The sequence below is a fragment of the Aotus nancymaae genome, unplaced genomic scaffold, assembly GCF_030222135.1.
Source record: "Aotus nancymaae isolate 86718 unplaced genomic scaffold, 86718_ANA_hifiasm-v0.15.2.pri h1tg000049l, whole genome shotgun sequence".
In the NCBI taxonomy this organism is placed as follows: Eukaryota; Metazoa; Chordata; class Mammalia; order Primates; family Aotidae; genus Aotus; species Aotus nancymaae.
In genome coordinates, this window is record NW_026988463.1 from 12,525,729 (window position 1) to 12,545,398 (window position 19,670).

General features: G+C 39.1%; 1 protein-coding gene across 4 annotated transcripts in view; it reads right to left on the reverse strand.

Annotated features, from left to right (window-relative positions):
• The window catches only part of ERCC4 (ERCC excision repair 4, endonuclease catalytic subunit), a 39,556-nt gene that overhangs the window by 12,956 nt on the left and 6,930 nt on the right, over positions 1–19,670 (reverse strand). For all 4 annotated transcript variants that reach the window (XR_001107605.2, XM_012453218.3, XM_012453217.2 and 1 more), the window contains exons 3-10: positions 19,146–19,341; positions 17,693–17,900; positions 15,352–15,532; positions 14,224–14,352; positions 11,943–12,053; positions 10,553–11,150; positions 8,421–8,513; positions 763–875 (exon numbers count right to left, since the gene is read on the reverse strand). Coding sequence is in view for 3 of the 4 variants with exons in the window: in XM_012453218.3 (XP_012308641.2) it covers positions 763–875; positions 8,421–8,513; positions 10,553–11,150; positions 11,943–12,053; positions 14,224–14,352; positions 15,352–15,532; positions 17,693–17,900; positions 19,146–19,341 (1,629 nt within the window). In the remaining variant the exon portion in view is untranslated. The remainder of the gene's footprint in view (positions 1–762; positions 876–8,420; positions 8,514–10,552; positions 11,151–11,942; positions 12,054–14,223; positions 14,353–15,351; positions 15,533–17,692; positions 17,901–19,145; positions 19,342–19,670) is intronic.

The window sequence follows — 19,670 nt, forward strand, 5'->3', positions numbered from 1 at the left end:
TGTATACACCTAAGGGGAAAGGAGAAACTTCCTTCAAGTACACTGAGTTAAATTAACTTTTTTTTTCTTGAGACGGAGTTTCGCTCTTTCACCCAGGCTGGAGTGCAATGGCGCGATCTCAGATCACCGCAACCTCTGCTTCCTGGGTTCAAGTGATTCTCTTGCCTCAGTCTCCCAAGTAGCTGGGATTACAGGCATGCGCCACCACGCCCGGCTAATTTTGAACTTGTAGTAGAGACAGGGTTTCTCCATGTTGGTCAGGCTGGTCTCAAACTTTTGACCTCAAGTGATCTGCCCACCTCAGCCTCTCAAAGTGCTGGGATTACACGCATGAGCCACTGAGCCCAGCCTAAATTGGCTTTTTAGATTGAGATAAGAACCTAATCACCATTTACCAAAGTTTATTTGCAAAGTACATTCTGAGTCTCAACCAACCAAATGCAAAGGCAATGCTGCACCATAACCCATTCTAAGCTGGGATGCCTAGAACTCAACCTCACATGATTTGCAGATGACACAGTGCCTTCACTATGGGGACACATGGTTAGTGAATGGCAGAGCCGAGGTTAGAGTAGGGAAGTACACATCCTCTCCTTGTCTGATCCCCATTTTTAAGAGTTTGTTGATACAGACCAAGCCTTAGCAGACCAGCCTTAACTCTGGAACTTCATAGCCCTATTTGTAGGCAATGGAGGTATAGGACGCAGACTAACTCTGGAACTTCACAGCCCCCTTTGTAGGCAATGGAGGTATAGGACTCACCGGCTTTCCGAGTGTCAGTGGAAACATTTGCAGATGCTATGCCTCTTACTAGGTCTAGGTTTGTTTCATCTCTGCCTTCTCTTTCTTCAGGGACAACCATGCTTGCTTTTTCCCTGTGGAAGAAAACATTGTCAACACTTTAGAAACTAATTTCAAAATTCTAGATATTATCTTTTGTAAATTGTAGCATTGAAAATGATCTACATGATGATGGCAGTAAGAAAAAAAAAAGCAAGGAATATATTAGAAGTAAATATGAGGCCGGGCGCGGTGGCTCACGCCTGTAATCCCAGCACTTTGGGAAGCCGAGGCGGGTGGATCACGAGGTCAGGAGATCGAGACCATCCTGGTCAACAAGGTGAAACCCCGTCTCTACTAAAAATACAAAAATTAGCTGGGCATGGTGGTGCGCGCCTGTAGTCCCAGCTACTCGGGAGGCTGAGGCAGGAGAATTGCTTGAATCCAGGAGGCAGAGGTTACGGTGAGCCGAGATTGCGCCATTGCACTCCAGTCTGGGTAACAACAGCAAAACTCCGCCTCAAAAAAAAAAAAAAAAAAAAAGAAGTAAATATGCCAAGACAAGTGATGGGTAAAGGAAGTAGAAAAAGTTAAGGTAAAAAGTACCTTAATCGGGTACTAATTCTTGATTTTCCAGAGTAAAAAAAGCAGTTGTTTATTTTGATTTTCTATGCAAATATTTAAGAAACAATATAAGCATGTCAAAAAAAAATGTCACATGTAAAAAAATGCCACCAAGAGATTCCTGAGACTGTAAGGTTAAGGTGTTGATATTAAAAAGTAAATCATTTACATGCAAACATTTTCAGGGTTATCATAAACAGGAATGTTTAAAAATCATTAAGAAACTAAAAACACATATATGATAGAATTTTGATTTTGAAAATTCCAGGTGGGAGGTCCCATTAAATATCCTGAGTTTTAAAGAAAAATCAAGATCGAGATTTTGAAATCGATACAAGAAATCTAATTTCTATCAGAGATTAAAATAAAAAATCAATAGCTCAGATTATGCCTTGGAAGCAGCATTCATTACTTGCTCATGCATTTACTGAAAAACATTTATGGAGTGTTCCTGCATGGTGCTCTAGGTACTTTGGATATAATTGTGATCACACAAGAATTCCTGTCTTTAAGACGGCTCATATCTTATATATGGTAGATCTAGAGGATGGTACAATCAGAAGATTCGCAATTTGGAACCACATCATGACAAGATCCTCAATAATCAGAGAGAGTAAGCCAGGTTTGTGGTAGCCTTATTTTTCCAAACTGGTAAGGTATGTTATAATTAATTCTGCCAGGTATGATAGAAAAGATGTATAAGCTGAGTCTCTTCCCTACTGGGGTTGGCAAGTGAGTCGAGGAAACAAAGCAAACATGAGAAAAAAACAAAAGACTGGAACAGAGGAACTGCAATAAAAGAGACAAAGGTGAGGGGAACAGAAGAGGAATCATCAATGTTAATTAATTTCAACAAGGGTTAAAACAACCAAGATTTTCCCATTGATACAGTCTGGCTGTGTCTCCACCCAAATCTCATCTTGAATTAATAGTTCCCATAACTCCCATGTGTCCTGGAAGGGACCTGGTGGGAAGTGATTGAATCATGGGGGTGGTTTCCCCCAGTGCTATTCTCAGGATAGAGAGTGAGTTCTCAGGAGATCTGATGGTTTTATAAGTGTCTGGCATTTCTCCTGCTGCCATGTGAAGAAAGACAAGTTTGCTTCCCCTTCTGCTATGACTGTTAAGTTTCCTGAGGCCTCCCCAGCCATGTGAAACTTGTGAGTCAATTAAACCTCTTTTCTTTGTAAATTACCCAGTCAGGGGTACTTCTTCACAGAATTGTGAAAATCGACTAATATACCCATTAGAGGAAATGAAATCAGATGGTCCAATTCTTTAACCACTCTGGACAAATATTTTAGAGCAGGGTATCACTAAAAGATACTATTAAAGAAACAATAATTTTAAATTTTATACTATTTCAAATAACCTATAAATGTAAAATTATTATTAGTACAACGTTTTATAAGTGGATCACAAGGAAGCAGGCAAGGGTTCCAGTTCCATGTTTTTTCTCATTATTCTCAATACCGGACTCAAGCACTAGCTGCTGAAAAGCCCTTTGCAATGGCAATGGCTCTGGCTGCCACTCATTACCACTCCATTCTGTCTATTGCACTTTGGTTAGGACAAAGCGTAAACCGTTAAAAAAAGTTATTGCTCTTATATTTTTATTTAACATTCATTTAGTAGTAGTATGTTCACTGTGTCAAACGACACTGTATTTCTACTTGTTACACTGGCTAAGCTATACATCACACACAGGATCATCCCAATTTCCTGATGAATTTGTAATCTGTATAATCTTAGTGGGTTAAAGATTCTGCTTCCAAAGTGTGTGGATCTGAAACTATTTACTGGCCACGTGATCTTAGGAAAGTAATTTCATGGCTCTGTGCTTCAATTTCTTTATCTGTAAAATGAGGATAATAATTTTAAAAATGTACCTCAAAAGACTGTTATGAGGATTACATAATATATGCAAGTCACTCAGAACAGTGCCTGGCACCTAGTAAGCAGTACATAAATGTTAGGTATTATTATTAATGTACTTTTCTTATAATGTGGTAATCTCATTGTCTAATTATCCATGATTATACTAAAATACTGAAGATTTGCTTTCAAATGATTCCACAATTGTTTCAATTAATAGTTACAGAAAACAGCAGCTAGTTTACTACTAAATGTTATAACTTAACTACAAGTCAAATCTGAGAAAAAATATTTTCCAGAGATGAAACCTGGACTATGAAGCAAATAAGCCTTCCTAACCAGTAACTCAATTTAGCAGAAATTTACCATAATTATAAACAATGTCTCTTGCTTCCAACATGTGGCATAATTATCCAAGTTCCCCTATGTGACAGACAGAAGAAAATAGTAATTAAAAAATTCAGATTCCTATTTCTGCTTAATCTAAAGCACCAAGCTTTCCTATGTTTGCTTCAGTGTCTTCAATGATATTTTTATTAAAATGTATTTCATTTTAATTTTTAAACAAATTGAGATGGGTTCTCACATGTTGTCCAAGCTGGTCTTGAGCTCCTGGGCTCAAGCAATCCTCTCACCTTGGCCTTCCAAGGTGCTGGGATTACAGATGTGAGCTACTGAGCCCAGTCTTCAACGGTATTTGAATAGCTTGTACAACCTAATCCTATGCCAACATAGGAAAGTGGCATTAAACTAGAAGTCTCTTCCAATGGGTATTTACTTAAGCCCTCATGCTAGCCCATTTTGTGATCATATTGCCAAACTGTAAAATTTCAAATAATCTTACCCCTTTCTTTGAAAAGCAGTGGCCTCCTCAAAGCTATGTATGCTGAGGATGTTATTGCTTTCTACCCAGGGAGCATTTTATTATTGACATTTAGCAGCATAACCTTTTCCTCTTGTTATCTGTAATCTACAGATCTTTAATCCAGCTAAACAATCCTCTCACTGTCAGTTCACCTGATTTGTTCCTTTCTGGTTATTTTAAAGAGTCGCAACTGTTGTCGTTCTTATAACATCACCCATGGAGGTCTTGGTAAAAGTACACTGTCTTATTTTCACATTAAATTTTGCTCTAAGCATAGGCACGGTGCAAATGTTCTTTGAATAATGCACCTCAAATATGTTTTTGCTTTGCAAAAGAAGCACCTCTCAAATTTCCCAAGTTTCCTGAGAAAGTACGTGTCTTAAGATTCTTTTTTTTTGTTGTTGTTGAGACTGAGTTTCACTCTTGTTGCCCAGACTGGAGTTCAATGGCGTGCTCTTGGCTCACCACAACCTCTGCCTTCTGGGTTCAAGTGATTATCCTGCCTCAGCCTCCCGAGTAGCTGGGATTACAGACATGCACCACCATGCCTGGCTAATTTTGTATTTTTAGCAGAGATGGGGTTTCTCCATGTTGGTCAGGCTGGTCTTGAACTACCAATCTCAGGTGAACCTCCTGCCTGGGCCTCCCAAAGTGCTGGGATTATAGGTGTGAGCCATGGGGCCCAGCCGTATCTTAAGATTCTAAATAGTACAACCATCTGATTGACTGCTGGGTAAAATGGGAAAATCTTATTTATGACAAGTAGATAATCACCATTGAAAGTATTAAAAAATTATGCCAGATAATAGATAAAATTATGTTAAAACCTGGTGTAGAAATTATTGTATGGATTGAAATGTGGGAGAGAGTCCATGTTCCAGGTTCTGCTGAGTGAGGTTTTCCAGTATGTATAAGGTTAATCCACATCTTGTCACTGAGCCCTTTGATGTGTGGAAGCATGTGCATACATCAGGAATGGCATGGGATCCAATATCTTACTACTGTCTACTAAAAGTGCTCTTTTCTAGATTAGATTCCCTGATGCACTGGAGAAGAGGCAGCTGCATGAAGACAGGTGAAGCATGAAACTCACCTACTCAGGTGATGTCTTCCTCCCATTCTATCAGGCTCTCTGGCTCTAACACTGTGCAGATTAACTCAGCAGGCCTGGGCTGCTCAAACTCTTCGTGTTTCCAAGAAAGCCTTCTCTGCTCAACACTGGCTCTTGGCCAGTTCCTGGGAGATGAGCTCTGAGCCCATGGAGTATTCTCCTTGATAAGAGGGTTTTTATATGCCTGAGGCCTTGAACCACAAGGTGCCAGTTGGATCAGATAGTTCACGCTGATGATGTGATTTATGGTAAATGTCTGTTGTTGCTTTGGGGACTGGAGTCTGAGGAGGTGAATGAAGCCTGTCATTGAGGTACTCTGTGTCTATGTGACTCAGCTCCAGCAAAAACTTGGGACATCAAGGCTCAGGTGAGTTTCCCTGTTGACAACACTTTGCATGTGTGGTCACACACTGTCGCTGGGAGGATTAAGTACATTCGTGTGACTCTACTGGGAGAGGATACCTGGAACCTTAGGCCTGGTTTTTCCTGGATTTTGCCACATGTCCCCTTTCTCTTTGCTGATTTTAATCTGTATTCTTTCTTTAATTATTTTTTGAGACAGGGTCTCACTCTGTTGCCCAGGCTGGAGTGCAGTGGCGTGATCTCAGTTCATGGCAACTTCCACCTCCTGGGATTTGAGTGATTCTCCCACCACAGTTTCTTGGGTAGCCAGGATTACAGGCATGTGCCACCACTCCTGGCTGAGTTTTGCATTTTTCGGGGTTTCACCATGTTGGTCAGGCTGGTCTTAAACTCCTGACCTCAAGTGATCTGCCCGCCTTGGCCTCCCAAAAGTGCTGGGATTACAGGCATGAGCCACTGCATCCAGTCCTAATCTGTATCCTTTTGCTGGAAGAAACTGTAACTGCAAGTGTAACAGCTTTTCTGACTCCTGTGAGTTCCAGCGAATCATCGAGCCTCAGGATGATCTTGGGGACTCCTGACGTGAACACCAAAACCACAATCTGAATATTTTAGCTCTGTGCACTCATTTCTATCTAGGTGACAATTATTTTAATTAGCAAAAACTTGGGCAAAGGCTGTTTCAAAAAGAGCGAAGGAATGGTCAGGAGGTACTGGCCCACATCTAGTATCACCAATTCTTTGAATCTGTCTCCCAAATATCTCTCAAATCTGTCTTTTTCCTCCATTAACCTAATCTTAGCTACCACCTTTTCTCATCAGATGACTGCAATAGCATTCTGACTGGTTTCCACACTTACTCATTCCTCAGCTGATGCCAGAGAGGGCCTTCAGAAACATGCTTAAGTCACCTTCCTACTTAGAATGCTTCAGTGCAGTCTTACGGCCCGTGAAGTCCTAAATCCTTCACAGGGCCTCTTGTACCTCTGAGCCTTCATACACGCCTTTGTTCGACATAACCCCCTTCCCACCCCATCTGCCTAGTATCAGCTTGAACATCACTTCCTCAGGGAAGCGGCTCCCGATCAGCTTGTTGTCTGGGTGAGGTCTTTGATGCACTCTCCTATTACACCCTCTTCTTTTAACTTTGCAGCCAGTGGCGCTCTGTATACTTAAACTTATTACAATATTTACAATCATTTAATGTCTGTATTTTCCACTAAAGCGAATGTTCCAGGAGGCCAGAAGCTTTCTGCATCACTTGTAACCTCAGCACTTTAATATTAGCACAGGACCTGACACATACCAGATGCTTAATAAATATGTTTACTGTTTGAGCCTCGGGGAGTGAAGGTCTAGAAGACAAAGAGTAAGACAGAGAAGAGCAAAGAGCCCTGCAACAAGAAAAGGTGGCTGGTACAATGCCTGGTCTGTTACAACACGATTTCTGAAGTATGTTTTGAAAAATACATACACCCAGGTATACGACATAAACAATCCCTATATTGTTTATGTAGGATAAACAATAGAGGATACTAGTAGAGGATACTAGTAGAAAACGGATTTTCATAGGCTGAGAGGAATGAGCAATATTTGTATGACTAGTAGCTGGATAAATCCACGGCCAAGGCACGTCGCCTTTCGAGAGGATGCGAAAGGAAAACAGGGACTGCCCATGTACAATGCTGACCCCCATCATGGGACTCCATGCAACTGATTCAGCAAATACTGCCATTTCTAAGAATTCTTCTCCTGGGCTAACCGGGTTATGTGTATATTTTGCACGTACACTGAGAACCCGCAGCCAGCACTGTAGAATGGTTGTCCATTTTGAAATCTGGCCTAGGGTCCTGGCAGGTTGACTACTGCTAAAAGTAATTTCTGCGCCAGTGTCCAAGGCTTGGAAGATTGGTCTGGCCCAGCCACACTCAGTCCAGGCCATGGTCTCTGCTGGTCCAGCTTTCTCTGGCTCAGCTCAGTGATGCCACATCCAGCCCTCGCCCTGGTTTCTGAGGCTCTTAAAGGTCATCTGGCCTATCTTCCCACACCAGGCTGCAATGTCCTTGACGATATCCCTGGTGGGCGGTTATCAGATTTCGTGAATTCCTTCAGGGCAACAGGTAGCCATGCAGGTTATGAGTATCTCAACATTTTCCTTTCGTAAAATGGAAAGGAATTTAATACTTGGATTTGGAATAGTACCAGATACCCATTCTTAAAAACATACACATGTGTATGTCCAGACAAACAACACACTTTCTAAGAAATATTTTCCCAGAGTGATTCTATTGACGGTGATTCTAACTGGCTGTGTTGTAAAAGCATTTCCCAATCAACGTAAAGCAGCCACCCACACATGGACAACAGAAATTTTACAAGGAGAAAAAAAATCATTCAAAGGAGGGGAGAATCTTGTGCATAAGGCAGGGAGGAGGGAGATTTACTAACATATTCTTTTTAGAAAAGCAGTATTTTAGCTTTATTTCTGGTGTTTTGTCATACTGCTTTATAAACAGAGTAACAGTTGTCTTTGTTACAGTTCTAATATTCTATTAAACAAACCACTGAAAAGCAACTGGAGACGAAGGAGGAAGGGGGAAGAGAAAACGGAAGCACGTGCTGAGGTATACACTGGAGGACAAATGAGACTGCTCATTTATCTCACCGTGATCCTCTCCACTTCTTCCCCGCCCCATCCTTCCTGAGCAGGGCCATCCGACATTCCCCTGTCCAGAGAAGCCTCCAGACCCCAAAAGCTTTCCAATCTAGTTTTGGCTTTCATACTGATTTTCTGTGTATTACCTTATGAGTTTTTCAAAAGCTTCCTTTTCTTTCCGCAAAGCAGTGAGATAGCGTTGTTCCTCAGTTGAACCTCCGTATATAAGAAAGTAAACCCTGCGTGTTAAGACAGAACTTTTAGGTTGGAAAAACAGCCTTTTTAATCCCTGAAAGGAACAGCAGAACATTTGAAATCAGCAATGTAGAGAGTGTTCAAATAATAAATATTTGACTAAGAATCAAAGGTTTCATTTATCACACACTAGCTCAAATTAAGCTGCCTAAGCCCCACCTGTTAAAGGTTTTGTTACCACACAGGGCTTTTTTTTTTTCTTTTATCAAAAGGAAGAAAAGAGTTTAGGTAAACACTGAAATATAACTAGAGGGACAGAATAATTCTTTCCTCATAACTATAAACAAATCAAAAAAACCCCACAAATCTTAGAGGCTTCTCCAGTTTTTCTTTGCACCTCTGCCAAACAACCATTTAAAAGGTTGGATAGTAGTTATGAAAACCAGCTTATGAAAGTGTTTCTTATTCATGTCTTAACAGAACAAAGCCATCATACATTTTATATAAATACATGGGCACAGAAGACATAGGGATTATATCAGGCATCTCAAAGAATAACTGGATCTATTTTCTCTTAGAAAAGGCCTGCTTTTTAGGCTGGGCACAGTGGCTCGAACCTGTAATCCTATCACTTTGGGAGGCTGAGGTGGGAGGATCACTTAAGCTCAGAAGATCAGCCTGGGTAATATAGTGAGACCCCATCTCTACAAAAAAAAAAAAAAAAAAAAAATTAGTTGAGTATGGTGGCACATGCCTGTAGGCCCAGCCACTTGGGGCTGATGTGGAAGGATCGCTTGAGTCGGGGAAAGGGGGAGATGCTGAGGCTGCAGTGAGCCTTGATTGCGCCACTGCACTCCAGTCTGGGCATCAGGGCAAGACTGTCTCAAATTTAAAAAAGTAAAAAAAAAAAAAAAAACAAAAGAAGGCCTACTTTTCCATCTTGCTTGTTGCTAAGAGAGCTGAATTAAGCACCTCCTCTGTCCGTTTGCTTCACCTTCGATCAAAGCTATTTTCCTTTTTGAGCCTTGGTTATTTTTTAGCTGTTATCTTCCTAGATGATAATTCTTTGAAGTGTAAACAGAGAAAAGATCTTTGGGTAATGAGTCAAGAGGCTCCGCTCTCCCACGGATATGCCACGTGGCCAAGACCAAGTCAGTCACCATTTCTGGGCCTCAGTTTCCCACTGACAGAATGAGTGGTTGAACTCCCAGGTCCCTTCTGATTCTGACATTTTGTTCCCAAATATCACACTATTCTGTTCTCAGGCAAGAAAGAAGCTTGGTATACATAAGCTATCTACAAAGTTGATCGACAGCAAAGTACGAAAAATTTACCAGCCTATAATTATTTTACCAGCCTCATCTAATCTCTTCATCCTGCATTATTTCTGATCCAGCTCCTCCATTCATCTCTACTCTGAAAGGCTGTGTTAGTTAAAATGCTAGGGGTAGGTTTCTTTTGGCTCCGTTTTTGGTTCAGACTGAGTTCAGGACATTAATTTTGCTGTTTATTTCCCCTCAGATAATTGGAAAGCCAGAACACTATCTTCTTTGGGAGGCATCACTTTCTCATCTGATATTTCTGTGGATGTTTCATCTGGTATTTTTTGAAATTCAAGAAAACTTGGTATGGTAATTCCCCCAACACTTTAGTTTTATGTGGATGCAATTTAGAGTCGTTTCTTAAAATTTATAAGAAAGACATTTTAGAAGATTAAAATTACTTAGCCAAGTCACAGTTATATTAACTTTTGGTAGAAATTAGAATATTATGCATTTCCTAGACTTTTTCAGATACAGCACCCCATAAACTTCAAACCAATGCCTAAAGAATAAAGAACAGAACGCACAGCAGCACATAGTAAGAACATGAGCAGTCCCCTTGGTTTGTAGTTCTGCTGTAACACTTGGCATCCTTCCTATCCAACTTCCCAGGTTCATCAGGAAGCAAAGTAAGGTTTCATAAATGTAACCAGCATCGTAACGAATATTAAAGATAAGAAAACTAACATGCAACTGGTATAGTTTCTGGGTTAAAGCCTAAAGAACAGTGCAATTGCAAGCTCTGATTCTTTACAACTTGCCTCAGAGGTTTCCCAGGCCTGCTCGCCCTGTAAATTTCAAGCTGACGAACAAAGGTTAACTCTGTGTCATAAAGAACCACGTATCTTGGCTCCACTTCATGGAGTACCCTTGTCAGAGCATAGGGGTCGCTACAACCCAGAAGCGGATGGATGATAGTGAGGGGTTCTTTCAGGATTCCATACACAGCATCTGATGACAAATTCACATCAAATTCTTCATGCTTAATTTCTGCCAGGCAGCTTTCTGGGCTACTGCTTCTTTCTTGACGATATCCTTCCTCGACATCTCCTTCCTCTTCCAGTTCTTCAGATTTTCCTACCATTTGAGTTAAGGTCAACTTTCGTTTTTTCTTTTTGAGGTTCCTTTCTTTGGTAGAAGCCCGTTCTTTGTTTTGGGGGTCTTTGGGTCTTTTGTGAGATTTCATAATTCTCTTTGAACTGTCTTCCTTCCTTAATTGCATCCAGACTTCTTCAGCTTTGCTATCTTTCTCAAAGGTTTTCCTGTAGAGCCTCAATAAGAAGGCCTCCACTCCAAGAGTGAGATAGTCTCTCAGCTGGGAACACGTTCGGTCATCACTTGCACAAATCAGTACTTGACCTGAAAACAGAAAACAACATTATGTTACTATTACCTCATGTGTCCTCCTAGTTTCCCTGTGCCCCCATATTCCTTCACCTGAAGGGAAGACATCTTACCCTGTGGTATTAAAGATCCACAATCTACAATCTATTTAAAAAGAGTCTTAGATACTGATCAAATGCTTTCTCCTCTCTGGCAAGATGACTTAAATCTTTTGAGTAAAGTTGAAGCCAGACTATTTAATCTTTCGAAAGTACAACTGTGGTATAATGGTGGCTTTAAAGAAGTTCTTTTAAATTAATATATTCTTTTCCAGATGATCTTATATGTGCCTAAATTAATTCCAAATGGATTTTTCTTTTGTGAATTGTCTTAGTCTCCTTTGCCAGTTTAGACAATGTCTTCAGTTTGTATCAGTTCATTACATCCTAAAGTGATAGAAGAGTTGAGGCTTCTTTGGAAAGATACTTGGCTGAGGATATAAAACAGGAGACCCATTAGTTTATTCCTTGGGGATTCCGGATTTAAAGCTTGGCGTATACGTGTAGAGATTAACTCAATCTTTAAATAGAAGTCCTAAGAACCCAACTAGTGAAAAAACCTGCTTTCATGAATATACAATGATTCAACCTGGAGAAAATTACATCAAATGAACAGAAATGAGGTTGCCACTAGGATCTCAGTGTTCATTTGCCATTTATTTGTCTACATTTTATAGATAAAATAGCAAGTTACTGTTAAAGAGTTAATTAAATCAAGACTCATCTGATAGATTCTGAAAGCAAATGTTTTCATCTCCTTCTTTCCTACCTGGGCCACCAAGAGCTTCACTCTCCTGATTTTCTGCCTCAATTTCTTTCAATACTTCAGTCAGTGCCTCCCACTTTGGGTTGCTTTCTAGGACCAGTTCCTTTTTTGTTTCTGTAGAGAAACAAAAATATCTCATTCTATGTGCTAATATTTACCCATAAAGTGTTCCAAAGGCTTTAAAACAACAGATAACACGAGCATCAGTCCATATGCCCATTTCTTTAAGCTTTCTTTATACTGTTAGATGGAATCTGCTTTCCAGTAAAACATCTACTTAAGGTGAAAATGAAAGATACTTGAAACCATTAATATGGGTTTCAAAATGCCTTTGTAGAAGGTTATATGCATGTCACTAATGAGAGACCATTCTGTGTCAGTAGTTTCTGTGACACTATATATAAGCAGCTATTCAAAATAAAGGCATCAGTACAGAATGACAGTATTTATTATTTCTAAAATCCCCATGACCTTCATAATCCTGAACATGGATAAAAGTAGACAACAATTAAATTTTTTGTTTCTATAAGCATTCAAACAGTAACACATCAACAATATATTCAATTAAGTTTTCTTTAAAATAATTGTTTACTTTTTGAGACTAAGTTTCACTCTTGCTGCCTAGGCTGGAGGCAATGGCACGATCTTGGCTCACTGCAACCTCCACCTCCTGAGTTCAAGTGATTCTCCTGCCTCGGCCTGCCAAGTAGCTGGGATTATAGGCATGTGCCCCCCTCCTGCCTAATTTTCCATTTTTGTAGAGACAGGGTTTCACCACATTGGTCAGGCTGGTCTGGAACACCTGACCTCATGTGATCCACCTGCCTCGGCCTCCCAAAGTGCTGGGATTACAGGCATGAACCACTGCACCCGGCCTCAATTAAGTTTTAAAACAGACCTTTAAACTAGGCAGAAAGCAGACATAAACCCTATCCCATGCCTTAAAAAAACTAGTGATATTTGGCCGGGCGCGGTGGCTCAAGCCCGTAATCCCAGCACTTTGGGAGGCCGAGGTGGGTGGATCACAAGGTCAAGAGATCGAGACCATCCTGGTCAACATGGTGAAACCCCGTCTCTACTAACACAAAAAATTAGCTGGGCACGGTGGCGCGTGCCTGTAATCCCAGCTACTCAGGAGGCTGAGGCAGGAGAATTGCCTGAACCCAGGAGGCGGAGGTTGCGGTGAGCCGAGATCGCGCCATTGCACTCCAGCCTGGGTAACAAGAGCGAAACTCCGTCTCAAAAAAAAAAACAAAACAAAACAAAAAAAAACTAGTGATATTTATGATACCACTAGATAGATGCTGGAATAAAACCCATATTTGTCTGGTTCTAGTATATTTATGATGCTTAACAATTAAAAAAGATATTAAAAATATTCCACCCTGACTTTATTCTTGAGACATAGTCTTACTCTGTCACCTAGGCTGGAGTGCAGTGGTGTGATCATATCTTGGTGCAACCTTGAACTCTTGGGCTCAAGGGATCCTCCACCTTAGCCCCTCAAGTAGCTAAGATGATAAGTGCACATCACCTCGCTGGGCTCATTTAAAAAAAAATTTTTATTTTTTTTTGAGACAGAGTCACTCTGTTGCCTGGGCTGGAGTGCAGTGGTGTGATCTCAGCTCATTGCAACTTCTGCCTCCTGGGTTCAAGTGCTTTTCCTGCCTCAGCCTCCTGAGTAGCTGGGATTACAGGCACCCGCCACCACACCTGGCCAATTTTTTGTATTTTAGTACACACCGGGTTTCACCATGTCAGGCTGGTCTCAAACTCCTGACCTCAGGTGATGCACCCACTTCAGCCTCCCAAAGTGCTGGGATTGCAGGCGTGATCCACCATGCCTGGCCTCAAAAAAGTTTTTGTAGAGATGGAGTCTTGCTTTGTTGCCCAGGCTGGACTTGAACTTCTGGGCTCAAGCAATCCTCCTGCCTCGGCCTCCCAAAGTGCTGGGATAATAGGTGTATGCAACCACGCCCCAACCTCATTCTGACTCAAAAATAATAATTACTTAGAAGTTTAAAAAAAATCAATATATAGTTATTTATGTAGCATGCTTTTGATCGATATTTGGCATTTGCTATTTGGAACCCCTGGGCAATAGATTCCGAAACTTCCCATGCTGTATACTTTTGACATACCTTACACATTACATATAACAAACATACATACATTTACCATAAAGGAACACACTTTTCACACGGCCAAAGGAGACTTTAAATTGATAAGCATTTCCATGCCAAATACTTAAATTAAAAACACATTTAAAGACTTTACAACATACCTTGCCCTTCTTTAATTTCCATTTTTTCAGATATTTTGCCTTTCTTACTGATTTTGGCATCTGGAAGATGATAAACCCTTGCTCGAGCATTTACAAACATCGAGGTGCTGGAGTCAAGAAACAGCCAACCTAATATGAAAAGTAAAAAAACAAAAAAAGTGCCTTCAATTTATGGTTAAAATAGTCTGACAGTCACATGACCTACATATGTAACTGGCTGCCATCCTGTTTTCCTACCAATCACACCTCCTCCCACTACTGTGATCTCTGTCACTGTTTGGCTAGAGCAGTGGTGGTTTTCTGTGTGTAGTCCATGAACTCCTGGGGGTCCCCAAGATGTTTTCGTCACAGACCTGGGGGTCTGTGATGTCAAGACTTTTCTCATGATAATACTATGACGTTATTTGACTTTTTCCACTGTGTTGACATTTCCGGTGATGGTGTAAAAGCAATGCTGGGTAATATTGCTGGTGCCTCAGTGAGAACCAGTGCAGTGCCAGGAAAGTCTACTGGCAGCCAATGCATTCTTTACTGTCATGCTTCTGCAGTTCATCACTTAGGAATGTTCCTAAAGGAGCATACAAATTATTAACTGTATTAAATCTTGACTCCAAGGGTCCATGAACCACACTCTGAAAATCACTGGTCTAGTCAAACACTGACAGAGGCCACGATAGTGGTAGGAAAACAGGATGGTGGCCAGCTGTATATGTCTATTTCCCTACAAATCTCTTCTGCTCTTCAGTCTGTGACACTCTAGCTGGTAAAACCCCATACTCCCTTGCTTTTGCTTTGAAGAAAATGAATTTTAAGTTCTTAACAACTAAACTTCCAGAACACAACCTATTTCTAAGTTGAGGACTGCCTGTACTACACACAGTCTTTTCTAGAAATAAAATTGCCCAGAATGGATATGAATATTTATTATTATACAGAACAGAAGTTAAGTAGGTGGAAACATTAGCTATCAATAAAACCTACATCCTTGTGCTATGAACATAAAACATAATTTGAAATCTCAGTATAACATATAGTTGAATATAGCACTTTTCACACCTGATTCCCCCTAAAACCTAACACTTTATTCAAATCAGCTTTTAGAGTATTATTAGTATTTTAATCTCCCACCTGAATTCTGACCAAAAGCCTTTTCCGTTGCTCTCAGAGATTCCAGAAGATTAAGAAATGTGACACAATCATACTGAGAGAGATATTGCAGCAAAGTTCGTAGTATCTTCAAATCCTGAACTAAGGATTTAGTCTTGGCTCCAAGCTGGTGCCACAAAGGATCCAGATAATGGCGAATTGTCTAAAATAAGAATAAAATTTTGCATTGCTAAAATATGTTCAGTATAGTTATTCTTAATACAAATCATACTTTCAAAAGGATTATTTCCTATATATCTAAATATGTCTAAAATGGTAAATTTTATGTCATATATATTTTACTACAATAAAAAACCTCAAACATTATTCAAGAAAGTGGCTAAACATTTCAATTAATAAAATTCTAATAATAATGTTTAAATTTTCAAATATAGAAGACTGTCTTACTGCTAGAATGTCTATGATCAGATAGAGTCAATCTATCATTATCCAAATATACATTACTCTCAGGAGAGAAAACACCTGATAAACATCAGATAATCAATTATCTGTTTGTATGAACAGAGTCTAAGCATGTAGCTCAGACATGTTCAATTCCTGCCAAGTTTGACTCTGACTGTCCTGGATGGATAAAGATACGGGATCCAAACGGACCAAGCAGAGGGCATAAACCAAGCACGATGGTTTACCAACAAACTGAGGTACATTGTTCTTTCATTTGTACATGAATATCAAGTTTTTTGACTTCTAAAATAAGGTATAACCAAGAAATGGAAAATTTAATTTGATGCTCATGTACAAATGAAATACCAATTATCAAATTAAATAACAACGTACCTTAATTTGTTGGTGTCAAAATTTCTTTTTTTTTTTCCTAAAGTGGATTCATCATAGGAAAATATTTGTTAAATTAACAATGGACTAAGTTTGATTATTTTTTAAGATTCTGAAAAGCGGTCTAAAACAAAGAACAGCTTTATGTACACAGTATGTAGGTACCTACATATCCACAGCTATGTATAGGTATGTTTCCTTCACAGACTGATTCTGTAACTTTAAGTATAGAATTATCTGACTTTTTATCAGATATTTGTAGCCTGATATAAAAGCAGTACCATTGCATGGAATCTTATGTAACAAATTTAATAATGAGCAGGAGGAGTATCTGAATGACTGTGGAGTTTATTGTCTAAACTAGGACACTTGTGGAAAAGATATGATATACATTTAATAATCACTCTAGGACAACAGGTAGATACTGGGACCGTCCTGAACAAACTGGGCTATATAACTACATGCCTCTTTTGTAAAATCATCTATGAAGCATTAAACACTTTAACAGGACACATGCTATATCTATATTCAGATATGGCTACTAAAAGAATATCTAAAACAATGCAGTGACTGTTACTAACCAGGGGGATAATAAATACATTTCCAACAGAAACACATTAGGCTACAGTTTATTTTTCTAGGGATATATACATACTATTGAAAGACTGTGAGGGATTTAAAAAAAAACACCATGGGCTAAATTATAAAAAACTTTAAGTACAGAGGAACAGAATATATAAAATTAGTTTTATGTATCAAAATTTCATAGTAAACTGACTTTTTTGAAGAACCAGAGACATAAGAAGTTAAATTTTTCCTTTTTTATAACCACCATGAATTATATTCAGTGACAAAGAAATTGATTCAGAGTTTAAAAGACAGGAACTTTCTATCAGAATATGACAAAAAAGCTGCCAAGAATTTCTAAAAAGTCAGCATTTTCTCGATCTCCAATTCTATACTAGACATTTATGTATCTGTAATAATATTAATCTGTAATGAAAAAGTAGACATTTATATATCTGCAATATTAATCTATAATAAAACATTAGAACAAAAATTCCTGGAACTGAAGTCTTACCATTTCCTCAATTCAGAATGTAATTTTAAGACAGAGCAAGTTTCATACTCCTCAGTAATGAAAATTCATCCAAATTATTTTTTATTCCATAAAAGAGATAATAAATTCATGTACAATTATGAAGTATTCTTATGTAAAACTCTTCTACCTGTAGATATCCAAATGCTGTCACTTCAAAGTAAAAAAAGTTCTTTATTTTCTTCTTGATGATACTTGAGATAATCACTTACTATATAACTGCAGCAGTCAGAGTGATGCTTACATGCCAATCCACGTATTTTACTATAAATTATTACTTTCCAGTAAACCAAAGAAGCTATGTTTTAAATGACCTCCAATTTAATTCTAAAGTAACAGCAAATTCCTATTAACAGCATTGCAAATATTAAAATAACTTGCATTCTTTAAAATTACAACATAATAAACTTGATTAAAAGGAAAGAGTACCTTGTCAAAAGGTTTTCCAATAGCATTTTCTAAAGATAAGTCTTCCACTTCAAGTGACGGGTTATGGCATTTTAGCTCCTTTAGACACGCATTTAAAATGTCCAGAATAGCAGTCTGTATAGCAAGCATGGCAGGCGTCATAGCAACATGAATTTCTACAACTTCAGGTTTGTGCTGTTCTAAAAACGAGTTTACTGCTACATGGAACCTAAAGAGACAAATATTTTTCAACAATTTTCAAGAGTTTTGGCAGCTACATATTTCTTGTCTTGGTTTAATACTCAAACAGTTTTTACAAATGCTACAAACACGAAAAGCAAAACAACAAATAAATGAAAAGCTAAACAACGCTTTCAAAAACTCTGAACGTCAATGAATGAAAGTACTGTATTACGCAGAAAAGGCAACGGTCAGCAAACTACAGTCTGGGCCAAATCCTGTACCTGCTTTTATAGTCTCATTGGAATGCAGTCACACCCATTATGTAAGCAGTCTATACCTGCTTTTGGGAATAACAGAATTGAGCAATTGTGACTATATGGCCTGCAAAGCCCAAAATATTTACAACCTGGCCATTTACATGAAGTTTGTTGACTCCTAAAACAAGGTATGATCAAGAAAGGAAAAAATACTATAACTACTCTTTTTTTTTTTTTGAGACAAAGTTTTGCTCTCATCACCCAGGCTGGAGTGCAATGGTGCGATCTCAGCTCACTGCAACCTCTGCCTCCTGGGTTCAAGTGATTCTCCTGCCTCAGCCTCCTGAGTAGCTGGGACTATAGGTGTGTGCCACCACACCCAGCTACTTTTTGTACTTTAAGTAGAGATGGGGTTTCACCATGTTGACCAGGCCTTTCTCGAACTCCTGACCTCAGGTGATCTGCCTGCCTCGGCCTCCCAAAGTGTTGGGATTACAGGTGTGAGCCACTGCGCCCGGCCTATAACTACTCTTAAAATAACATGTAGAATAACCAAAATACATGGTGGCATAGGTTGCAAAATGTTTTTCCTAGAAATTAACATAACTTCTTCAAAATCTTTGGGCTTTATTTCCCTAATGAGTAATTTGCAAAACAGAAGTGGTACTCTTAGCCAATAAATCTGCAGTACGCCTAAAGCTGCTGTATATGTGGGTCTCTAGATTCCTGGGAGTTTCACTAAAAGTATAAGAAAGAATAAAAAGTGGCTGTCTTGGATGGATTTGATGGACTAGCAGAAAAGTAACTATCAAATTGCTCTCTACTGAAAAAAAAAATCACAAACTTGGTAAATACATATTAATATCTAGATGTGTTTGTTATAAACCTGACTAGGTCCTATCAAATAAAATTGCAATGAATTTTACATGATATTACATCAAAGTGCAACTAAGTTACAGTAGATCTCACAAAAAAGATGACAAATAATGTCATCATTACGTGACAAATAATGATTGTCACAAAATGTTCTTTACCGTGGCCACAGATACAGCTTCCTCACAAAAAGATTTCTCATCACTCTTTCCACATGACAAAAACCAGTATCAAAGGCAACAGCATTGTCTGTGAAAGCTTTAATAAAACCACGTTTGTTTTTCTGGCGAAAGAGGCGTAAGATGAATGCTTCTTGGCAAGACTCGATTATTCTGTGGGCTCTATACACCAAGATGCCTGAGAGGGAGAAAGAAAATTTAAATTATAGAACAGGTAAGTATTTTTTATGCTCATTTCTATTCATTCATCACATTTTTCTTAAGTACTTACATGAGAATGAACAAGTACCATTCTAGACTGGGGATATAGCCACGAACAGAACAGACATAAATTCCTGTCCTCAAGGAATTGACGACAAACAATATAAATGAGTAAAATACTTTGTATGTTACAAGTGCTGAGGAGAAAAAATGAATCAGAGAAGGAGGAGAGGGAGGATGTATGAGGGACGGCCTCGCCAAGGTGACATCTGAGTAAAGCCTGGATAAAGACGAGCCCTGTGACCC